Raw genomic sequence first — 22,849 nt, forward strand, 5'->3', positions numbered from 1 at the left:
ATCGTTACTGATGATACGAATTCAGTCCCTAAAATGCAACATGATTTTATCAATAAATTGTAACAACTGTTGTCTTGATTTGCTTAGTAAGTGAAGTTAGTGATAACTTTTATTCATGTCATGTGGTATTGATAAGCAACTCATGTCTCTAGTTTTTGTTGATGATTGTTTTAATGAGGCATGCTGTCTGAAATTCCAGCAGAACATGTTGCTGAGGGTCTTTGCATTTGCCTTTTTAAAGGAAGGAATGTACATGCAACAGGATTAAACCCACACACATTCCTAATCATCAGTGATATAATATGACAATATAAGCCTATCCTGGGTACTGAATCATGAATAATAGTAGTAGTAGTAGTAGGAGGAGGAGGAGGAGGAGGAGGAGGAGTAGGAGTAGTAGTTGATGATTATAATGATGATGAGATAGGAAAGAATAAATCTATTGCCAGCCCATAGCATTCTCCTCTTGAACAGCACAAGGGCACTACTGAGCTGAAGTTCACAATCTACAGTGTTATGTGCCCTCACTCCATGAGAGACTTTTTGAATTTGAGCATCTTCTTGTCTACTTGTCATCCAAATACTGGCTTCCTTTTATTTTTCACCACCTGGGTTCAAACTGGCTTTCTCCAAGTCAAGTGCCACCACACAAGCATTCATTAGTGGCCTCAGCTATGTTGGTGAGTACAGTTAGCATGTGGTACAGGATATCTGACATCCAACTCAAAGTCCTAGTTAACTATCTTATTGATACATGTTATTTGCAGTTTCAGCAGAATGTATAAATTAAGTGCTTTGAGTATAGTACTTTAATTAAATCTATCCTATAACTGAACTGGTAATGAGAAGTGCTTTTGTAAGTCACCAATGTCACTTGAACTCTCTCCATTAGTTTATTATTTATGGATTCATGATGGTCAACATTGTTTGTGAGGTTGGTTAATGAAATAAATCCTTGGGAGAAAGTACAAACAAGAGACAAATTATTTGATTGTAGTTCAAATGTTTCTGTGTGTATCAAAGAAGGATGTGGGCACTATCTCCAACTAGCAGCACACAATCTGTCACACAATTTAGTAAATGCAGTGAAGTAGTTGTACCATTTTGGAACAGAGATTGTATAGTGATAGTAGTAGACAACAAGTTTTTATTTAGAATTTCTCCTTCACTTCGAAGGAGTGTATTTATCATTACAAAACTGCCAGAAAGTTTGAAATAATGTGCCAGGTGAACCCAAAATCTTTAGTTTGGTAAGCTATTGGTAGACCTGAGGAATTTTATATTGTAGAAATGATTTTCTGATGACCTGAACCTGTTTGGCAGGCAGAGTAGCATGCCTACATAGCTCAGTCAAAGTATTGGCTATTGTTTTACCATCAGCTGCTGTGTCTCACCATTGGTTGCAAGTACAATTCCATTAATTTACTATGATCTACATCCCTCCATTTTCAACAGTTTCCCAGTTTTTCTCCTCAGAGCTGTCCACATTGCCATCAGTTTCCTACTGACAAGGGAACATGCACCCAGTGGGTCACTGATTTTCCTTATCTTGTTACGATTGTAGTACATACTTCGGTGTAACAAATGCTACTCTTCTACAATCAACACACTTTGAAAGTATTTATGAGAAATTGAGATGGAAGACTTTATGAGCCCATAGGAAACCGCATGATACTGTCAGCCATCAAGCAGTGGCATCAAAAAAACTATCTTATGGCAGCAGACTAGAAGTCTCTCTGTACCTGGTACCCCACTGCAGACTGTTAACAAAAGTACAACCCGGATATATATGAGTGGCTGGAAGACTTCTTAAGTAATAGATCACAATATATTGTTCTTGACAGTGAGTGTTCATCAGATGCAAGTGTATTGTCAAAAGCACTGCAGGGAATTGTGGTAAGATCACTATTATTTTGTATATACATAAATGATCTGGGGAACAGGGTGGGCAGCAATGTGCAGTTGTTAACTAATAATGTTGTGGTGTACAGGAAGGTGGTGAAGATGAGTGACTGTAGAATGATACAAGACGACTTAGACAAAATTTCGAGTTGGTGTATTGAATGGCAGCTAGTTTTAAATGTAGAAAAAACATAAGTTAATTAAGATGAGTAGGGAAAAAAGTGTATTGTTCGGTTTCAGAATTAGTAATGTTCTGCTTGACACAGTCACATAATATAAGTATCTGGGTGTAATGTTGCAAAGTGATATGAAATGGAATTGGCATGGTCCACTTTGGTTTATTGGGAGAATTTTAAGGACAGTGTGGTTAATCTTTAAAGGAGACCACATATAGGACACTAGTGGGCCTATTCTTGAGTCCGTTTGAGTGTTTGGGATCTGCATCAGGTCAGATTAAAGGAAGACATTGAAGCAATTCAGAGGTGGGCTGCTAGATTTGTTACCTCTAGGTCTGACCAACACACAAGTATTATGGAAATACTTTGGGAACTCAAATGGAAATACCTGGAGGGAAGGCGACATTGTTTTCTAGGAATACCATTGAGAAAATTAAGAGAACTGCCATTTGAAGCTGACTGTAGAGCGATTCTACTATCGTCAATATACGTTACACTTAGGGACCACGAAGATAAGATACGAGAAATTAGGCATATGTGGAGGCATACAGACAGCCGTTTTTGCTTTTCTCTTATCTATGATTGGAACAGGAAAGGAAACGACTGGTAGTGGTATACGGTACCTCTGTCAGGTACTGTACAGTGGTTGTGGGGTCTGTACATTGGTGTGTATGTAGATGAACTGCATTCGACTCTCCTAATTTTTTAAAATTTTTCCTTATCTTTCAGCAAACAGTTTAACTGCTGTTTCTTTGGAAAGGAATAATGGAATAATAATAATAACCCCCTTCATCAAGTGGTACATTTGTGGTGCAGTACAATATAGAATGGTGATGAAATGAACATTTATTCATTGACACATTCAGGTGTGTAGGCATATCACAGTAAAATAATATCGATCTGTATCTGCTTAGAAAAATGCAAACTATGTTTGTACTGCTTTTGAGGCATCAATAGGAAGCTGCTATACTACTAGTGGAATGGACTTGAGCCAACTGCATTCCTATCCGCCGTATTGCAGACAGCTTCATTTCGACAGCAGAAGTGATCAAGTCGTTAGTCAACACTTCATGATCGCTCAGGACGGTAGCTAGTAATTGTCCACTGCAAAGAAACGTTTGGTGTGTTTTTGAAACGGGGCCGTCACAAAAACCTTCAGCGGTGGTTGAAGGGCCATCATACGAGTGTCTGGTGGAAAAATAGGAAAAAGAAATTGACGAGAGAAGTCTGCCGCCTTATCCTGCTGCTTTAACGCCGCTCTCCTCTCGTGCTGGAGCAGCGTTTGCCACATGTACTACACAGTCGTGTGAAACATGAGGAACATTGGTGTTTGCTTTCTATGTGAGACAGCTGGCGCTCGCAGAAAGTGTACGCCTAATTCCGCGCAGCAGCTGCCACTCACACCTTCCCCCCCCCCCCCCCCCCCGCCCCCACCCCATCCCCCAAACCGTAACGTGGCCGCGCTTAAAAGGCTCCTACACACGCGCCAATTTATCGGCCGACCCACCGATCAATTTCTTGGCACCCTACATACGTCCCGACCGACTGCACTTAGCGGTTGCAATGCCGCCCTATTATTATAATTTGTTTATCTCGATCATTGTTTATATTCTGTCCGCAGCTCGTGGTCTAGTGGCTAGCGTTACTGCCTCTGGATCACGGGGTACCTCGTTCGATTCCCGGACGGGTTGGGGATTTTCTCTGCCGGGGGACTGGGTGTTTGTGTTGTCCCTATCATTTCATTCTCATCACTCGCTCGTGGCTGTGACTAGATTGGACTGCGTGTGTAAAAAACATTAGGACTTTGTACGGGCGCTGATAACCGCGCAGTTGAGCACCCCACAAATCAAAAATCATCATCATTGTTTATATTCTACGAGATCCCGCTTGGTTTTACACAGAAAGGCCGATAGGAAGCTGTGAGCGAAGAATTGACTAGAGCAAGAATACATATTTACCCACGTTCTGTGACTTAAGCAGTTGGGGCCCGATGATTTTCGTAATTATCTAAGAAAGGATGAAACGTGCATTTCAGCGCTGCTGAACGTTTTTAATTATCAATTATACAGTCAAGCGAGTGGCTGTAAGCTGCAAGGAGAGACTGTTAGCTACATTACAATTTCTAGTTAGTGGTAGAAGTTATGGGGATCTCAAATTCAATGCTGCTGCATCCCATCAATTAAAATGTTTCCTGAAACTTGCATCGTGATTTATAGTTGACTGAGGAAATACATAATGGTAAACCAAAATAAAAAAAAACAGAAGATGTCCACGTAAACGTTATTAATTTATTTATATGTAGCATGAAAGATGACCTATGAGTTAAAGAAACTCATTTCAAAGTCGAAGAAGAAAGACTACAAACGTTGGTGGCGCACATCATCTAATAAATACAACAGATACATAAAGAATGAAGCACTTAGCAGCTGTCAGAACTGTAAAAAAAAAAAAAAAATCACACTTGGGTCTTCATATCAGAGAGTTTAGACTGGAATTTTTTTTAACACTTGTGCCAATGAACCAAGCTAGTTAATTGAATTAACGTCCATCCAATGTATCGGAAATAAAACCTAAAAATATAACTACGGAAGGTCAAGTGACTTTTTTTATTTTTTCTATATGCTGCACGAAACCATTATGGATTCGTTAAAAAAAATGAAACAAGTGCTTCATTTCTCGCATCTGTATGTTATACTCCCCGCACTACGTCTCCCAGAAACATCTGCAGTCTTTTAAATTTCTTCAGAAACTCTGTCCTTACAGTTTCGCCTGCCTCGCACCCTGTTATGTATATCAGAACTGTACAATGGCGAAAGCAGAATTTTTGTCAGGCGATTACCATGACAGCGTTAAACAATACACAATTTGTTGGGTGCAGTGGTGGGGGGTCGGCTGTCGGGTGGTCCCCTTCCGACATCTTGCCAAGGAAAATTCATAGGTTTGTCGGTCGAAACGCCTACACACGTCCAGTTTGTTGGCCACTCTGTCGGTGCGTGTGCAGGGGCCTTTTAGTGGCGCCGTGTGGAAGGCGCGAAGTGAGGTGGACGCGGGCCAGCGCTGCCTGCCAATTCTGAGGCTGGCGTGACGTCACAGGTCGCCGGCCGGCAGGCGGCCTACTTGGCCCCTACTTTACGCACGGCAGCTGCCTCACTTTAAAAGCGCAGGTGTAATCTAGTTTGATCCGCTGCACTCACGTCGGATCAGTTCTTAGCCGGACAGCACCTGCTTCTCAGAAGCGAGAATAAGAGTCATCTTCTCCGCCCGATGATGGCAGAGACTCGTTTTCGACTTTGTTATTCAGTGAGACGTAAGAATGGAAGATAAAAAGAAAAATGCCCTCCGCGGCTATATCGAGGGCGTGGTATGGCAAGACTGTCAGCCAGGGCGAGAAAACTACTCGAAAAAGAAAATGCAAGGAAGACGGTGTAAGTAACCGGGAGAGTTACGTGACCTATCCTATTTTTTGTTTTACTATCTTGAGCTAACAAGGAGGAGTCTTTACGGTCCTTTACACGCTCAAGTCTGCCCGAGCAGACCATGTTTGCGACGACCGTTTGCGCATCTCGTCTGTAGTATTCAATTCGAATTTACACCTTTAAACAACAATCTAGCTTTCTCCCAATCCTGAATCAGTATCTTGCGAGTGCAGAGTATTTTCTGACAATGACGAAATTAAGAAAATTTGCTTAGAACATAAGCTATTCTCTCTATTGCTATTATTTAGACAGTTATAAAAAGAGACACGACAGTACGCAGAAGAGTGGCTTTTAAAACGTGTAACGCTTTTGCATGTTAACCTAGCGAAAACAAGAAACCAACTCTTAACTACGTAGGACGAAGAGTCATTCTTTGTGTTGTTGCAGTATGTTACGCCTTATAGAAGGTGTTGAGAAAATACTGTTGCAAACTTGGGGACAGGTTCCTCACACCACAACAAGAAAAAAAGTCCAGTAAATATGGGTTTGAAACTGCATACCTTAAGAACTATTAGCACTTGTTTCACAGAAGACATGTATTTCACAGTAACGAAGATGAACAAGTCTTCATAGCTCTTAAGGTATGCATTTTAGAGCGAAGGTTTAGAGTCATTACGGTGTTTTGAGATGAACGCTAAATAAATTTTGCAACAAGAGAAACACTATCACTGCTAGCACCTAAGTTCACGTTGCTGATAATCGTGGCACCTCGTGGTTCATTCAACAATTTCCCAGCTTTAAAATTAAGGCACTGGTGAAGCAAATATGTCAAAATATACGTCATCGTGACTCTAAACCCCCTTTATTACAGATTTTTTTCTTGCTTTGGTGTAAGGAACCTGTCCCCAGAGTTCGTAAAAGTGTTTTTGAAACACACTGTATAAGGTGCAATGAAACTGTAATGGGGAATGCGCTAAGCGCTTGTGAAAGACTTGCAGTAACGTTGAGATACTTGGTAACTGGCAAAAACTAAGCTTATCTGAAATTTTATGCCGTGATATCACCCTAAGCACTGAGATACATCATTCCAGAAACATGTCGTGTCATGTATGAAGTACTAATCTGGTCTGCACAGCTGGTCTGAGTAAATTCGATCGCAGTCAGATTTGGCACAAGCCAAACACAGACATTAACAAAGACACGTTTTTTAATCCGCGATTCATTCACACGCAACGATTTATCTGTACGTACAGCCAAGGTAATGCAGACATGTGATCCCCACTTTAGACTTGCGCTGTTCTCACAGTGTCATTTCGTCCAAGTCGCATCATAAACCAACTTCTGTTACTCATGGTTTTGAAAAAGAGAAGGAATGTACTTGGAACAGGGTTAAAACGTATGCAAATGGCTAATCACTAATTGCAGTCTATAATATGGCAGTATAAGCCTAGTCTGGGATTGAATCAGTAGTAGTAATGGTGGTGGTAGTAGTAGTAGTAGTAGTAGTAGTAGTTGTTGTTGTTGATGATAATGATGATGAGACTGGAAGGGTAAAACCTAGTGCTAGCACATAGCCTTCTCCTTCTGAGTAGCCCAAGAAGGCCACTAAGACGAAGCTCACAGACTGTCTCTAGCATTAAGATTATGTAGTAACAGTGCGCTTGTTTCACTCGCCTGCCGCCTTCTTTTCTCGCAATGTTAGGTGTTACGTGCCTTCGCTCCATGAGACACTGTGAAAAGGTTTCGAGTTTGACCTACGGCATTACCATAAAGTTAGTCAACAAACATTTTGTGCTGCTACTTCTCGTCTCCTTTTCACCAAAATACTGTCAAAAATTGTACAATGTTAATAGCAAAATTTTTGGACAAGTGAAAATTAGCCTGAGTAGGGTTAAAGTTAGCCTGCATTTCAACATTAATTTTCACTGCAGCTGTAGCCAAAGTCGTAACTGATTTATTCTCGTAAAATTTTGATTGGATTTTAACTGACTTGATAGTAAGGTAAGGCAGCAGGCTAAAATCCAGGAGTCCATTACACTGCAATATGTAGAGATTATGTACTACTTTCAGTTTCGTATCCAGTGACAAACATTCAGTTGGAGTGCAACATTATTCAGCAGTCATGATTGTGCTAAGCCTGAACGGCTTACCATCGCAGACCAGTTATGATTTCCTCTACAGTATAGGAAACATGTTTCTGGCAGAAGCTAATACAGTTCGCTATTCATGTTCAATAATTTGCTTATTGAACGATTACTAAACTAATGTCTCATCTTCTGTACTCATAGAATCATACCAAGAGCACAGCCTGAAAAATTTTGTAGCTCAAGACAATGCGTTTACGCTGAATGATTGTGTACTTAGCAGGTAAGTGCTAAAGAGTATATTCACAGAGTTATGGCATGACTGATTCGCTCAAAGCTCCACTTACGTGTGTAACTTTTTTGTAGAAGAGTCTTGGTTACACCGCAACAACAAAATCATCTTACTGCTAGGCTTGTAAGCGAGCGTTCACTCCAATGTTTTGACTAAGGTTTATTGGATCCGAAAGTACTGTTTCTACTGAGGCAGCCATTCCAATTTCATACGTTTTTAAAATTGTGAATTTAAAACTGCCATCTGTTCTGTCAAGGTGCTCGGAGGTTCATTTTTGATACTTTGCTCTCAGAGGAACTGTTGATCCATTAGGATGCTACAGTAATGACCAATTCACATTCTGAAAAATTTTCCTTGCCAGAACGATTTAGAATTACGGAACACTTTTGATTGGGCTCTCCAAATATCTTTCATTCCTTAAGTGTCAAAAGTAGATGTCGTGAAAAATTGGGTTTTCTGCCAGTAATCCACGTCGTACTTGCACGATATTTCGGTCCTGTATGTCGCAATCTTCGTCAGATGCAACCTATGCTGAATCCAGCGTGGAACGGTTCCAGTCTGGAGTCAGGACTCGTTCCACACTGGACTCAGCATGGGGCGTACCAGACGAAGATTGCGAGATACACGAGCGAAATATCGTGCAAGTACGACGCGGATTACCGCCAGAAAATCCGATTTTCCAAGATGACAACCCCTCGCCGGGAAAGCCTGAAGACCGACATCAAAAGAAGAGTCTGTTAGTCCACAGCTCTGCGTCTAAGAAATCGTGTGTATAAATAATGTGGGGAGTGACAATCCGTCATCACAACATCACTTCACAGTACTCAGAATTCCGTTGATCATTTCTTGGTGTAGTCTGCTTGTTTTATACTATTCTATGAAATCGACACATTCATATCTGAAACTCGTTCTGACCTCAGGACCAGTAGATCTCTTGGCAGGCACGCCATCTGCGCCTTCGAGAACATTTGGTCCTTGCCAGGAAATTAATGGAGACTTCCTCGGTTCCGAAAGGGACACCTCGAAACAGCCATTACTGTGTTGTGGAGGTGCCCTAGAAAAGAGGACCTCGGGAGGTCGTGGCGGTGTGCGCACTACGAGAGACGGCATGTCACAGAGTAGCTTCCGACTGCACGGACGGCTGCCACTTGAGCGGGCCGTGGGCGTGCGGGTGGTGGCCGTTGAGCGCCTCGTGCATGGACGCGCCCCGCGAGAAGGAGCTGTGGAGCGCCACGGACGTGTAGTTGGTCGCCGTGGAGGAGACGGCGGTCCGCGACGACGGCTGCGCGGCGAGGCGGCCGCGGCGGCAGCGCTGCGGCACGAACGTCAGCACGAACGTGCGCCGGTACTTGTCCGAGAGCGCGCAGTACAGCAGGAAGTTGCACGCCGAGTGCACGGCCGCCATGAAGTTGAAGATGTTGCCCAGCGCCAGGCGCACGTTGTTCTCCGTCTCGCCCGGCTGCCCGCCGCGGAACACCGTGTACAGCAGCATCGCGGCTGTCGGCGTCTGGCACACCATGAACAGCACCACCACCGCGATCAGCGTCACCGTGATGCGGTTCTCCTGGCGCTGGTTGCTGTCGCACTGGTCCACCTGCCGACAGTGCAGCGCGCTGCTCATCCCGTCAGGGTAAAAACTAAAAGAAGTGAGAAACAAGTATGAAAGGAAAAAAAAAACATCTACATTCCGTGGGCCACTCCACGGTGTTCGGAGGAAGGGTACTTCTGGTATTGCTCCTTCGAGAATGTTTGATCCTTGCCTGGAAATCAATGGAGACTCTCTCTGTATTGGCTGTAATTTCTGTGATTTTCTCGTTGTGGTCATTTCACGAGATGTACACTATGTGATCAAAAGTATCTGGACATCTGGCTGAAAATGACTTACAAGTCCGTGGCGCCCTCCGTTGGTAATGCTGGAATTCAGTATGGTGTTGGCCCACTCTTAGCCTTGATGATAGCTTCCTCTCTCGCAGGTATACGTTCAATCAAGTGCTCGAAGGTTTCTTGGGGAATGGCAGCCTGCTCTTCACGTAGTGCTGCATTGAGGAGAGGTATCTATGCCGGTCGGTGAGGCTTAGCAGGAAGTCGGCGTTCCAAAACGTCGCAAAGGTGTTTGTAGGACTCAGGTCAGAACTCTGTGCAGCCCAGTCCATTACAGGGATGTTATTGGCGTGTAACCACTCCGCCACAGGGCGTGAATTATGAACAGGTGCTCGATCGTGTTGATAGATGTAGTCGCCATCCCCGAATTGCTCTTCAACAGTGGATAGCAAGAAGGTGCTTAAAACATCAATGTAAGCCTGTGCTGTTATAGTGCCACGTAAAACAGCCATGGGTGCAAGCCCCCTCCATGAAAAACATGACCACACCATAACACCACCGCCTCCGAATTTTACTGATGGCACTACACACGACCGAACGAGGTGGCGCAGTGGTTAAACACTGGATTCGCATTCGGGAGGACCACGGTTCAATCCCGCTTCCGGCAGTCTTGATTTAGGTTTTCCGTGATTTCCCTCAATCACTCCAGGCAAATGAAAGGGCACGGCCGACTTTCTTCCCTAATCCGTTGAGAGCGATGACCTCGCTGTCTGGTCTCCTTCCCCAAACAACCCAACCCGCCCCCACTACACACGCTCGCAGGTGACGTTCATCAGGCATTTGCCATACCTACACGCTGCTATCGGATCGCCACATTGTGTACCGTGATTCCTCACTCCACACAACGTTTTCCCGCTGTTTAATTGTCCAATGTTTACGCTGCTTACACCGAGCGAGGCGTCGTTTGGCATTTACCGCTGTGTTGTGCGGCTTATGAGCAGCTGCCCGACCATGAAATCCAACTTTTCTCACCGACCGCCTAACCGTCATAGTACTTGCAGTGCATTCTGATTCCTTTTGGAATTCCTGCGTGAACGTCTGGATAGATGTCTGCCTATTACACATTACGACCCTCTTCAGCTGACGGCAGTTTTTGTCAGTCAACAGACGAGTTCGACCTGCATGCTTTTGTGCTGTACGTGTCCCTTCACGTTTCCACTTCACTATCACATCGGAAACAGTGGACCTAGGGATGTTTAGGAGTGTGGAAATCTGGCGTACAGACGTATGACACAAGTGACGCCCAATCACCTGACCACGTTCGAAGTCCGTGAGTCCGGAGCGCCGCATTCTGCTCTCTCATGATGTCTAATGACTACTGACGTGGCTGGTATGGAGTACTTGGCAGTAGGTGACAGCAGAAAGCATCTAACACGAAAAACGTATGTTTTTTGGGGTGTCCGGATACTTTTGATCACACAGTGTATGTGGGAAGAACATCGCGATGTGGTTCTCCTGATACTGGCTGCTGTCGCGGTCCAACCGCCGACAGTGCGGCGTGCTACGCAGCTCGTCAGGGGAAATATGCAAAGGAAGTGAGGAGCAAGTGTGAAAGGAACAACTCCAGGTCTACAGTGTATCCGCATTCAGTGGACCACCATACGGTGCGCGGCAAAGGATACCTCTCGTACCACCAGCTTTTCCCCTCTTCCCTGTTCCATTCGCGAATGTCGTGTGGCAATAATGTTTGTTGATAACGCTCTGTATTAGCTCTAATTCCACTGATATTCTCGTTGTGGTCATCTGGGAGTAATTAATATGTTGTGCGACATTTACATCTACATGATTATTGATCATTTCACAACTGAGTGCCTGGCACAGTGCTCATCGAACTTCCTTTAAGCTATTTCTCTGCCGTTACTCTCTCGAACAGCGCACAGAAAGAAACGAATACAGATCTTTCCTTGCGAGCTCTGATTTCTCTTATTTTGTTATGATTATCATTTCTTCCTGTGTAGACGGGAACCTATGACATATTTTCATACTCTGCGGAGACAGTCGGCGATTGAAATTTCATGAGAAGATCTTGCCGCAACGGAAAACGCCTTTCTTTTAATGACTGCCACCGCAATTCATGTATCATATCCGTGGCCATTCTCTCCTCTATTTCACGATAATACAAATCGAGCTGCCTATCTTTGAACTTTTTCGATGTCTTCCTTCAATTCTATCTGATGTGGTTCCCACACCGCCCAGCAATACTCCAGGAGATCAGCGTACTGTAAGCAGTCCCTTAAGTAGACCTTTTTCATTTTCCGAGTGTTCTGCCAATAAACCGCAGTCTTTAGTTTGCTTTCCCCACAGCATTGTCTACGTGATTTTCCAATTTAAGTTATTAGTATCTGTGATCCTTTAGTATTTAGTTGAGTTTACAGCCTTCAGATGTTTGTGATTTATCGTATAACTGAAATTTAGCGGATTTCTTTTTGTGTTTATGAGGATGACTTCACACTTTTCTTTATTGCTGCTTTTTGCACCATGTAGGTATCTTGTCTAAATCGTGTTTGATCATCTGATGACTTAATGAGACGGTAAATGCCATCATCTGCAGTCAATCTAAAAGGGCTGGTCAGATTATCTCCTAAATCGTTTATGTATAGAAGGAACAGCAGAGGGCCTATAGCACTTCCTTGGGGATCGCCAGATATTACTTCTGTTTCACTCGATGACTTTCCGTCAATTATTACGAATTGTGACCTGTCTGACAGGAATATCAAGAATCCAGTCACACAGCTAAGACGATACCCCACTGGCAAGTCTCTTGTGAGGAACGGTATCGAAAGCCTTCTGGAAATCTAGAAATATGGAGCCAATTTGATATCCCTTGTCGATAGCACACAACATTTCGTGAAAATAAAGAGCTAGTTGTGTTTCACGAGAAGGCATTTTCTGAATCTGTGTTGGCTATTTGTCAATAAATCATTTTCTTCGAGGTGATTCAAAAATGGTTCAAATGGCTCTGAGCACTATTTCTAAAAGTTTAAAAGGTTTGAAATTATGTGTAAAATTTGTTGGAAGTCGCAAAGTGCTTTCATTTTCAAATAACGGATTAATATAGTCTGTGGAATTAGCACGCCGTGAGTTACACTGCCTCAAGATATATACACAGTTTCTAACTGTAATATTTGACTTATTTTTTTGAAGCTTTACTGGAAGATAATTTCTATTAATTTGAAATTCGGTCAGCAATTATACGAAACGTTTTGTTGCCCTTGTAAGCCCTTAGATAGGGAACATGCAGCTGGGTCAGGTCCCATTTTAGCCTTTTAGTTATACAGATAACGGCATTTTTGTCGCTCACTGTGTTGCTGTGTAATTAACTATATGTGCGAATTTTCTTGTAAATGAACTCTTGGGTATCTGTGAACACTATATCTGTTTGATGTTCCCAGTCGAATCTTATTTATGCAGTTTTAGTGACGCTAGACCATCATTACTGTGGTCAAGTGTGACTCCAAAGCGAATGAAATCTTCTGCAGGAGAAGAGTTTGAGCCATTCGGCAACGCTCAGGACAGCGGGCTGGGGTAGTCGGGTGGGCCATTTTTTAAGCCATGCCGGTCAGTAACGCACTATCTGCTTTCACACATTCATTGACTTTACATAGGCTAGAACCTACTAAGCTTTCCTACAAGGCCTTGCCTTAAAATATGATTGTGGAAATTGTTGTCGCCTTCATGCGTAGGCCTTCTTAAGTAGGTAAGAATAACTGCTTAGTTTTCTCTTTTAGCTTTACTTGTTTTCTTTGTATGAACCAACATGGGTTCCAAAAACAATGACTGTTTGAAACCCAGCTTGTTCTGTTCGTCGACGAGACCCAGAAAGCAGTAGATATCGGTGCCTAGGTTGATGCTGTGTTCCTTCACTCCCGGAAGGTGTTCTGTACAGTTTCGCATGCCCGCCTCGTGATTGTACTGAGGAATTTCTAACAAACAGCACACAGTAGCTCATTCTCAACGGAGAGAAATCTTGAAGCATAAAAGTAACTTCAGGTGTGCCCCGAGGGACTATTACTTTTCAGAATATGAGGGTGGTTTGATAAGTGTGATAAATTTCTATGTAAGAATGGAACATTTTCTGCTGCGCCTTCACAGTTGGTAAGCTTGATTATTATAAGGATCGTATAAATAACTCCAAAAATGTACAGTGCACAGTCTCCTGTTGATACCTGTCTCAAATGGTCAGTGTGTCGGCTGCGATTGAAAATTGAGAAAACCGAGTTTCATGCTGTTACTAAACATTTTCATTTGAAGGGTTGGACTGTCACACAGATCAAAATAGAACTGGATGAACTTTACGCTGAATTTGCACCATCATTGAAGACCATTTACTTTTGGATTACTGAATTCGAATGTGGGCGGACAAGCTCCGAAGACGAAGGGCGCTCTGGCCGTCCCATTGAGGTTACCATAAAAGAACCCCACTGACAAAATCCGTGATAATGGTAGTGTAAGACGGCCGAATAAAAATTCGTTAGATTACTGAGACTGTAAGCATCTCAACTGAGCGAGTGCGTAACACCCTGCACGGAGAATTGACTATGTAGAAGCTGTGTGCGAGATGGGTGCCGCGATTGCTCACAGTTGGACATAAACGCATCTGATACAGCATTTTAAGACAATGTCTGGCGTCGTTTAATCGCAGTACGCACACTAAATTCAAAACGGCAGTCAAAGCAATGGCCAAAGGCTGATGAAAGTGCGTAAAGGCAAAGACCCTTTTGTCAGCTGGTAAGGTAGTGGCCACCGTTTTTTAGAGTTCCCAAGAAGTAACGTCATAGATTAATAGATTACTTGGAAAAAGGCAGAACCGCAACTGTACCCTATTACGCTTCATTGTTGGATTGTTTGAAACTTGAATTTGCTGGTAAAAAATCCAAGGCTGATCGGCAAAAAAGTGTTCTTTTACTAGGATAATGCACCATACCACAGACCAGCGATTACAATGGCAAAAGTGTAAGAACTGAGCTTTGAATTAGTTCTTCACCCACCATTTCCAACAAACTTAGCCCAAGTGACGTCTTCCTGCTTGCTAACTTGAAACTTTGGTTTTCTGGGAAGAAATTTCCGTCAAATGAGGAAGTGATAGTTGCAGGCAACGAGTAATTTGCTGACTTTGAAAGAATCTGTATTTCCGGCGGGATGAAAGAGCTGGAGAATCGCTAGATCATGTCCCTCAAAGAAGACTATATTGAGAAGTAAGGTAAGTTGTTTACGAAACGAATTTTTACAATACTTATCAAACAACCCTCACGTATATAAAAATTCTAGTGGATAACGTAAGATCAGTGAGGATTTTCACAGAAGATGATGTCGTATACAAAAAAGTCGCGTCGCAAAGAAAGTTGTAGCGCAAAGCAGGAAGAACAGTCGATGATCGACGCTTGGTGCAGGGATTGTCAGTTGATCTTGATCATAAACAAATTTAACGTTCTGTGCATAAATTGGCAGAAAGACCGATTAATGTATGTTTACCCCATTACAGAACAATCAGTGGGAGCAGCGGAACCCATAAAATATCTAGAAGCATGCGTACAGAGAGATTTAAACTGGAACGATCTCTGAAACTAATGGTAGGTAAGACTCGCATTCACTGGAAAAATCATCAAGGAGTGTAGCGAAGCCATAAAGGAGGTAGCTTACAAAACCCTCGTTCGACCAGCAGCTGAACATTGAGGTCCATAACAGGTAGGACTGATAGAGGTAATAGAGAAGTTCGAAAGAGCAGCAGTGTGTTTCGTTGCAGGTTCATTTAGTAAGCCGAAAATGCCACAGTAATGCTCATTCAATTCCAGTGACGGGCACTGCGAGAGATGTGTTCAGCATCACGGTGTGGATTACTGTTAAAGTTCTGAGAGCATACTTTTCTACAAGAGTCGAACAATATATTATTTCCTTCTACGTCTCGCGAAAGCTCATGAAAGTAAAACTGGAGAGATACGAGCCCACACAGAGTTTTACCAACAACGGTTCTTCACGTAAAGTAATAGCGACTTTAATAGGAAAAGATGAAAGTGACTGAGCCATGTTAAGTACCCTCTGCTTGCAGGGTTTAGCTATGGGTATAGCGACAGTGTGTAATAATCAGTTCCGCTACTTTCTCCAAATGGTACCATTACGCCATTATTGGTATTTCGTTAAGCTTGATTTTCTTATTTCGTATTTACAAGTATTTATCTATGCAGAGTTTCAGCATTGATCACAAATACACTCCTGGAAATGGAAAAAAGAACACATTGACACCGGTGTGTCAGACCCACCATACTTGCTCCGGACACTGCGAGAGGGCTGTACAAGCAATGATCACACGCACGGCACAGCGGACACACCAGGAACCGCGGTGTTGGCCGTCGAATGGCGGTAGCTGCGCAGCATTTGTGCACCGCCGCCGTCAGCGTCAGCCAGTTTGCCGTGGCATACGGAGCTCCATCGCAGTCTTTAACACTGGTAGCATGCCGCGACAGCGTGGACGTGAACCGTATGTGCAGTTGACGGACTTTGAGCGAGGGCGTATAGTGGGCATGCGGGAGGCCGGGTGGACGTACCGCCGAATTGCTCAACACGTGGGGCGTGAGGTCTCCACAGTACATCGATGTTGTCGCCAGTGGTCGGCGGAAGATGCACGTGCCCGTCGACCTGGGACCGGACCGCAGCGACGCACGGATGCACGCCAAGACCGTAGGATCCTACGCAGTGCCGCAGGGGATCGCACCGCCACTTCCCAGCAAATTAGGGACACTGTTGCTCCTGGGGTATCGGCGAGGACCATTCGCAACCGTCTCCATGAAGCTGGGCTACGGTCCCGCACACCGTTAGGCCGTCTTCCGCTCATGCCCCAACATCGTGCAGCCCGCCTCCAGTGGTGTCGCGACAGGCGTGAATGGAGGGACGAATGGAGACGTGTCGCTTCTGCCTTGGTGCCAATGATGGTCGTATGCGTGTTTGGCGCCGTGCAGGTGAGCGCCACAATCAGGACTGCATACGACCGAGGCACACAGGGCCAACACCCGGCATAATGGTGTGGGGAGCGATCTCCTACACTGGCCGTACACCTCTGGTGATCGTCGAGGGGACACTGAATAGTGCACGGTACATCCAAACCGTCATCGAACCCATCGTTCTACCATTCCTAGACCGGCAAGGGAACTTGCTGTTCCAACAGGACAATGCACGTCCGCATGTATCCCGTGCCACCCAACGTGCTCTAGAAGGTGTAAGTCAACTACCCTGGCCAGCAAGATCTCCGGATCTTTCCCCCATTGAGGAGGTTTGGGACTGGATGAGGCGTCGTCTCACGGGATCTGCAGGTCCAGCACGAACGCTGGTCCAACTGAGGCGCCAGGTGGAAATGGCATGGCAAGCCGTTCCACAGGACTACATCCAGCATCTCTACGATCGTCTCCATGGGAGAATAGCAGCCTGCATTGCTGCGAAAGGTGGATATACACTGTACTAGAGCCGACATTGTGCATGCTCTGTTGCCTGTGTCTATGTGCCTGTGATAATGTCAGTGTGATCATGTGATGTATCTGACCCCAGGAATGTGTCAATAAAGTTTCCCCTTCCTGGGACAATGAATTCACGGTGTTCTTATTTCAATTTCCAGGAGTGTAGAATTGTAAAACTACCGTATGCTACCGCATATTATCATAAGCAAGTGTGGACCACGGTAGGTTTCCTAGTTACTTTGCTCAGTAAGGTCATACCCGCATCACTTGTATGTTATGCGCGTGGCGTACTTATCGGGCGTTAATTCGTAACGGTCGCTTTCTTTACATATGGCATCAGTGTCTTAGATTGCCTTAAAAACCAGAAGCAGTGAGCCATCTAGAAACTGTGTTTGGATATATAATGGGCCGTGTAACGTGCGGAACATTTTTGTCTTACATAGTCGTCTCCCTCTCTGTTACGTAAGAGCAAACAGTATTGACAGCAAAACTGAAATTATCGAATCTGTATCAAACATGTTATTCATAAACAACTTTCGCACTTATTGATAGTAACAGGAAACTGTTGCCTTTGATCGTGATGAAGAATGTTCTGTTGAGTACAGGATGTCAACAATAATTACGTGTATATTTTTATGTTTCTGCATGCAAACAGTAGTAGCATCAAAAGTAACTGCTTTCGTTGCATGAAAGTGCAAAAGTTACGTGATAAACTACTTTTTATTACTTACAAAATGCATTTTATATTCTGCAACGATATAAAAATACATAATGGGCTAATACCGAATGAGGTGTGGTTCTAATTACGTGCAAACCAAATCCACACATTTATTTGTGTTTCTTTCCCTACCAGTTCTAGCCGGTAATCCTACGGTTTATAACGTCACTTATGTAGTGAAGCAAAATTACCGAGCCGTGGTTTTGTTGCAGTGCAAGTCACAACGACTCTAGTAGTGCGTCAGCGCCGAAGCAGAAACACTGCACGAGAGGCCAGGCCTGCACGGTGCAGGGCTCCGGGTTGTCAACAGCCAACGGCTACGCAGCTGTTCAATCAGGCACGGTACATCGGCTACTGGCTGTACACGTATGCGAAATTGATTATCCGAGTCTCTGATGATGGTAGCACGATACTGGTAAGTTAAGTTTTACAATGCCTCTGAATTCACATAAACATTTTCCACTAAGAACTTGACTGCAAGGCCGCGTGGAGTGGCCGCGCGGTTTGAGGCGCCATGTCACGGATTGCGCGGCCGCTCCATGTCGGAGGTTCGAGCCCTCCCTCGGGCATGGTGTGTGTGTTGTCTCCTTAGCGTAATTTAGTTTAAGTAAGCTTAGGGGCTGATGACCTCGGCAGTTTGATCCCATAGGATCTTACCACAAATTGACTGCAGGGTTTTTCCTCCATTACTTCCGCTATACGATAGCCTGCTGTCAACTGAATGGGTACGCCACTCCTTACAGGAAGATCAGGACTCTAGGAAGTTAACAAGTTTGATTCGCTCCCTTTATCTCAAACTATTTCTAATGTGGATGCACAAATGTTCAGACAGTATGTTCCTTAACGTACTATTGCACTGTTAGAACATACTTTGATATTATTACGAAACCTCTTCTGAAATACGGTGTATTAAACAAAAGTATTCTATATCTTGAGTATGGACCAAAACATGAAAAAAAGTCCAGTAAACAACTGTGAGCACGTGTTCATCGTCGCTAGAGTGAAATAAAAATCTCTTATACTGCCAGCTATAGAATGCAGCCAGCAAAACACCAGAGCTTCTAATGTAATTTGGTTGCTACTACACACGAACTGCACTTGAGAGCCACTGCTAAAGGAGGTGCTCAGTATGGTGTGGAATATTAGGCTTCTATTATACTGGCAAGGACAAAGATAACACTTTAATGTAAACACCCCACCCCCACCCCTCAGAACGATGGACCTTGCCGTTGGTGGGGAGGCTTGCGTGCTTCAGCGATACAGATAGCCGTACCGTAGGTGCAACCACAACGGAAGGGTATCTGTTGAGAGGCCAGACAAACGTGTGCTTCCTGAATAGGGGCAGCAGCCTTTTCAGTAGTTGCAGGGGCAACAGTCTGGATTATTGACTGATCTGGCCTTGTAACACTAACCAAAACGGCCTTGCTGTGCTGGTACTGCGAACGGCTGAAAGCAAGGGGAAACTACAGCCGTAATTTTTCCCGAGGGCATGCAGCTTTACTGTATGGTTAACTGATGATGGCGTCCTCTTGGGTAAAATATTTCGGAGGTAAAATAGTCCCCCATTCGGATCTCCGGGCGGGGACTACTCAGGAGGACGTTGTTATCAGGAGAAAGAAAACTGGCGTTCTACGGATCGAAGCGTGGAATGTCAGATCCCTTAATCGGGCAGGTAGGTTAGAAAATTTAAAAAGAGAAATGGATAGGTTAAAGTTAGATATAGTAGGAATTAGTGAAGTTCGCTGGCAGGAGGAACAACACTTTTGGTCAGGGGAACAACGGGATATAAATACAAAATCAAATAGGGGCAATGCAGGAGTCGGTTTAGTAATGAATAAAAAAATAGGGGCGCGGATAAGCTACTACAAATAGCATAGTGAACGCATTATTGTGACCAAGATAGATACGAAGCCCATGCCTACTACAGTAATACAAGTTTATATGCCAACTAGCTCTGAAGATGACGAAGAAATTGAAGAAATGTATGATGAAATAAAAGAAATTATTCATATAGTGAAGGGAGACGAAAATTTAATAGTCATGGGTGACTGGAATTCGGTAGTAGTAAAAGGGAGAGAAGGAAACGTAGTAGTTGGATATGGATTGGGGCTAAGAAATGAAACAGTATCTGTCTGGTAGAATCTTGCACAGAACGTGACTTAATCATAACTAGCACTTGGTTCAAGAATCATAAAAGAAGATTGTATACATGGAAGAAGCCTGGAGATACTGACAGGTTTCAGATAGATAATATAATGGTAAGTCAGAGATTTACGAACCAGGTTTTAAATTGTAAGACATTTCCAGGGGCAGATGTGGACTCTGACCAAAATCTATTGGTGATGAACTGTAGATTAAAACTGAAGAAACTGCAAAAAGGTGGGAATTTAAGGAGATGGGTCCTGAATAAACTGACTAAACCAGAGGTTGTACAGAGTTTCAGGGAGAGCATAAGGGAACAACTGACAGGAATGAGGGAACGAAATACAGTAGAAGAAGAATGGGTAGCTTTGAGAGATGAAGTAGTGAAGGCAGCAGAGGATCTAGTAGGTAAAAAGACGAGGACTAGTAGAAACCCTTGGGTAACAGAAGAAATATTGAATTTAATTGATGAAAGGAGAAAATATAAAAATGCAGTAAATGAAGCAGGAAAAAAGGAATACAAATGTCTCAAAAATGAGATCGACAGGAAGTGCAAAATGGCTAAGCAGGGATGGCTAGAGGACAAATGTAAGGATGTAGAGGCTTATCTCACTAGGGGTAAGATAGATACTGCCTACAGGAAAATTAAAGAGACCTTTGGAGGAAAGAGAACCACTTTATGAATATCAAGAGCTCAGATGGAAACCCAGTTCTAAGGAAAGAAGGGAAAGCAGAAAGGTGGAAGGAGTATACAGAGGGTCTATACAAGGGCAGTGTACTTGAGTTCAATATTATGGAAATGAAAGAGGATGTAGATGAAAATGAAATGGGAGATTCGATACTGCGTGAAGAGTTTGACAGAGCACTGAAAGACCTGAGTCGAAACAAGGCCCCGGGAGTAGACAACATTCCATAAAACTACTGACGGCCTTGGGAGAGCCAGCCCTGACAAAACTCTACCATCTGGTGAGAAATATGTATGAGACAGGCGAAATACCCTCACACTTCAAGAAGAATATAATAATTCCAAAGAAAGCAAGTGCTGACAGATGTGAAAATTACCGAACTATCAGTTTAATAAGTCACGGATGCAAAATACTAACGCGAATTCTTTACAGACGAATGGAAAAACTGGTAGAAGTCGACCTCGGGGAAGATCAGTTTGGATTCCGTAGAAATATTGGAGCACGTGAGGCAATACTGACCCTACGACTTATCTTAGAAGCTAGATTAAGGAAAGGAAAACCTACGTTTCTAGCATTTGTAGACTTAGAGAAAGCTTTTGACAATGTGGACTGGAATACTCTCTTTCAAATTCTGAAGTTGGCAGGGGTAAAATACAGGGAGCGAAAGGCTCTTTACAATTTGTACAGAAACCAGATTGCAGTTATAAGAGTCGAGGGGCATGAAAGGGAAGAAGTGGTTGGGAAGGGAGTGAGACAGGGTTGTAGACTCTCCCCGATGTTATTCAATCTGTATATTGAGCAAACAGTGAAGGAAACAAAAGAAAAATTCGGAGTAGGTATTAAAATCCACGGAGAAGAAATAAAAACTTTGAGGTTCGCTGATGACATTGTAATTCTGTCAGAGACAGCAAAGGACTTGGAAGAACAGTTGAACGGAATGGACAGTGTCATGAAAGGAGGGTGTAAGATGAACATTAACAAAAGCAAAACGAGGATAATGGAATGTAGTCGAATTAAGTCAGGTGATGCTGAGGGAATTAGATTAGGAAATGAGACACTTTAAGTAGTAAAGGGGTTTTGCTATCTGGGGAGCAAAATAACTGATGATGGTCGAAGTAGAGAGGATATAAAATGTAGACTGGCAGTGGCAAGGAAAGCGTTCCAGAAGAAGAGCAATTTGTTAACATCGAGTATAGATTTTAGTGTCAGGAAATCTTTTCTGAAAGTATTTGTATGGAGTGTAGCCATGTATGGAAGTGAAACATGGACGATAAATAGTTTGGACAAGAAGAGAATATAAGCTTTCGAAATGTGGTGCTACAGAAGAATGGAAGAGATTAGATGGGGAGATCATATAACTAATGAGGAGGTATTGAATAGGATTGGGGAGAGGAGAAGTTTGTGGCACAACTTGACTAGAAGAAGGAATCGGTTGCTAGGACATGTTCTGAGGCATTAAGGGGTCACCAATTTAGTATTGGAGGGCAGGGTGGAGGGTAAAAATCGTAGGGAGAGACCAAGATATGAATACACTAAGCAGATTCAGAAGGATGTAGGTTGCAGTAGGTACTGGGAGATGAAGCAGCTTGCACAGGATAGAGTAGCATGGAGAGCTGCATCAAACCAATCTCAGGACTGAAGACCACAACAACAACATGTAAACACGTTTCACAAACTTATCAAAACACAGACTCCTTCCATTAGAGCTAACGTATGCACTGCACCCGCTGGAAACCATGAATGTTTTACAGTAAGAGCACTAAGAGGTGTTTATAGCTTGTTGGATCCAGGCGTCCTCATTTTTTACTGCATTCTGTAGGTCGTTCTTAATAGTGAAGTGCATACAGTAGACAAATGTGTTTCGCAGTACCGAAGATGAACAAATGTGTATACCTCTTAAGTGGTGCAATATAGGACTCGTGTTTACTGGGTATTTGTTTTGGTTCATATCTCCACCTCTCAAAATATAGAATACTTTTTTAACACTCTGTATCTGTAATGGTTCAAATGACTCTGAGCACTATGCGACTTAACTTATGAGGTGATCAGTCGCCTAGAACTTAGAACTAATTAAACCTAACTAACCTAAGGACATCACACACATCCA

The 22,849-nt window shown here is 43.5% G+C and overlaps 1 protein-coding gene across 1 annotated transcript in view; it reads right to left on the reverse strand.

Moving 5' to 3' along the window:
- Positions 1-3,534: 3,534 nt before the first annotated feature.
- The window catches only part of LOC126365758 (probable G-protein coupled receptor 139), a 1,098,473-nt gene continuing 1,079,158 nt past the window's right edge, over positions 3,535-22,849 (reverse strand). Inside the window, exon 9 of the mRNA XM_050008257.1 lies at positions 3,535-9,464. Within this exon, the coding sequence (XP_049864214.1) occupies positions 8,982-9,464 (483 nt within the window). The 3' untranslated portion in view covers positions 3,535-8,981. The remainder of the gene's footprint in view (positions 9,465-22,849) is intronic.

This window comes from Schistocerca gregaria, chromosome 4 (assembly GCF_023897955.1).
Source record: "Schistocerca gregaria isolate iqSchGreg1 chromosome 4, iqSchGreg1.2, whole genome shotgun sequence".
Classification (NCBI taxonomy): domain Eukaryota; kingdom Metazoa; phylum Arthropoda; class Insecta; order Orthoptera; family Acrididae; genus Schistocerca; species Schistocerca gregaria.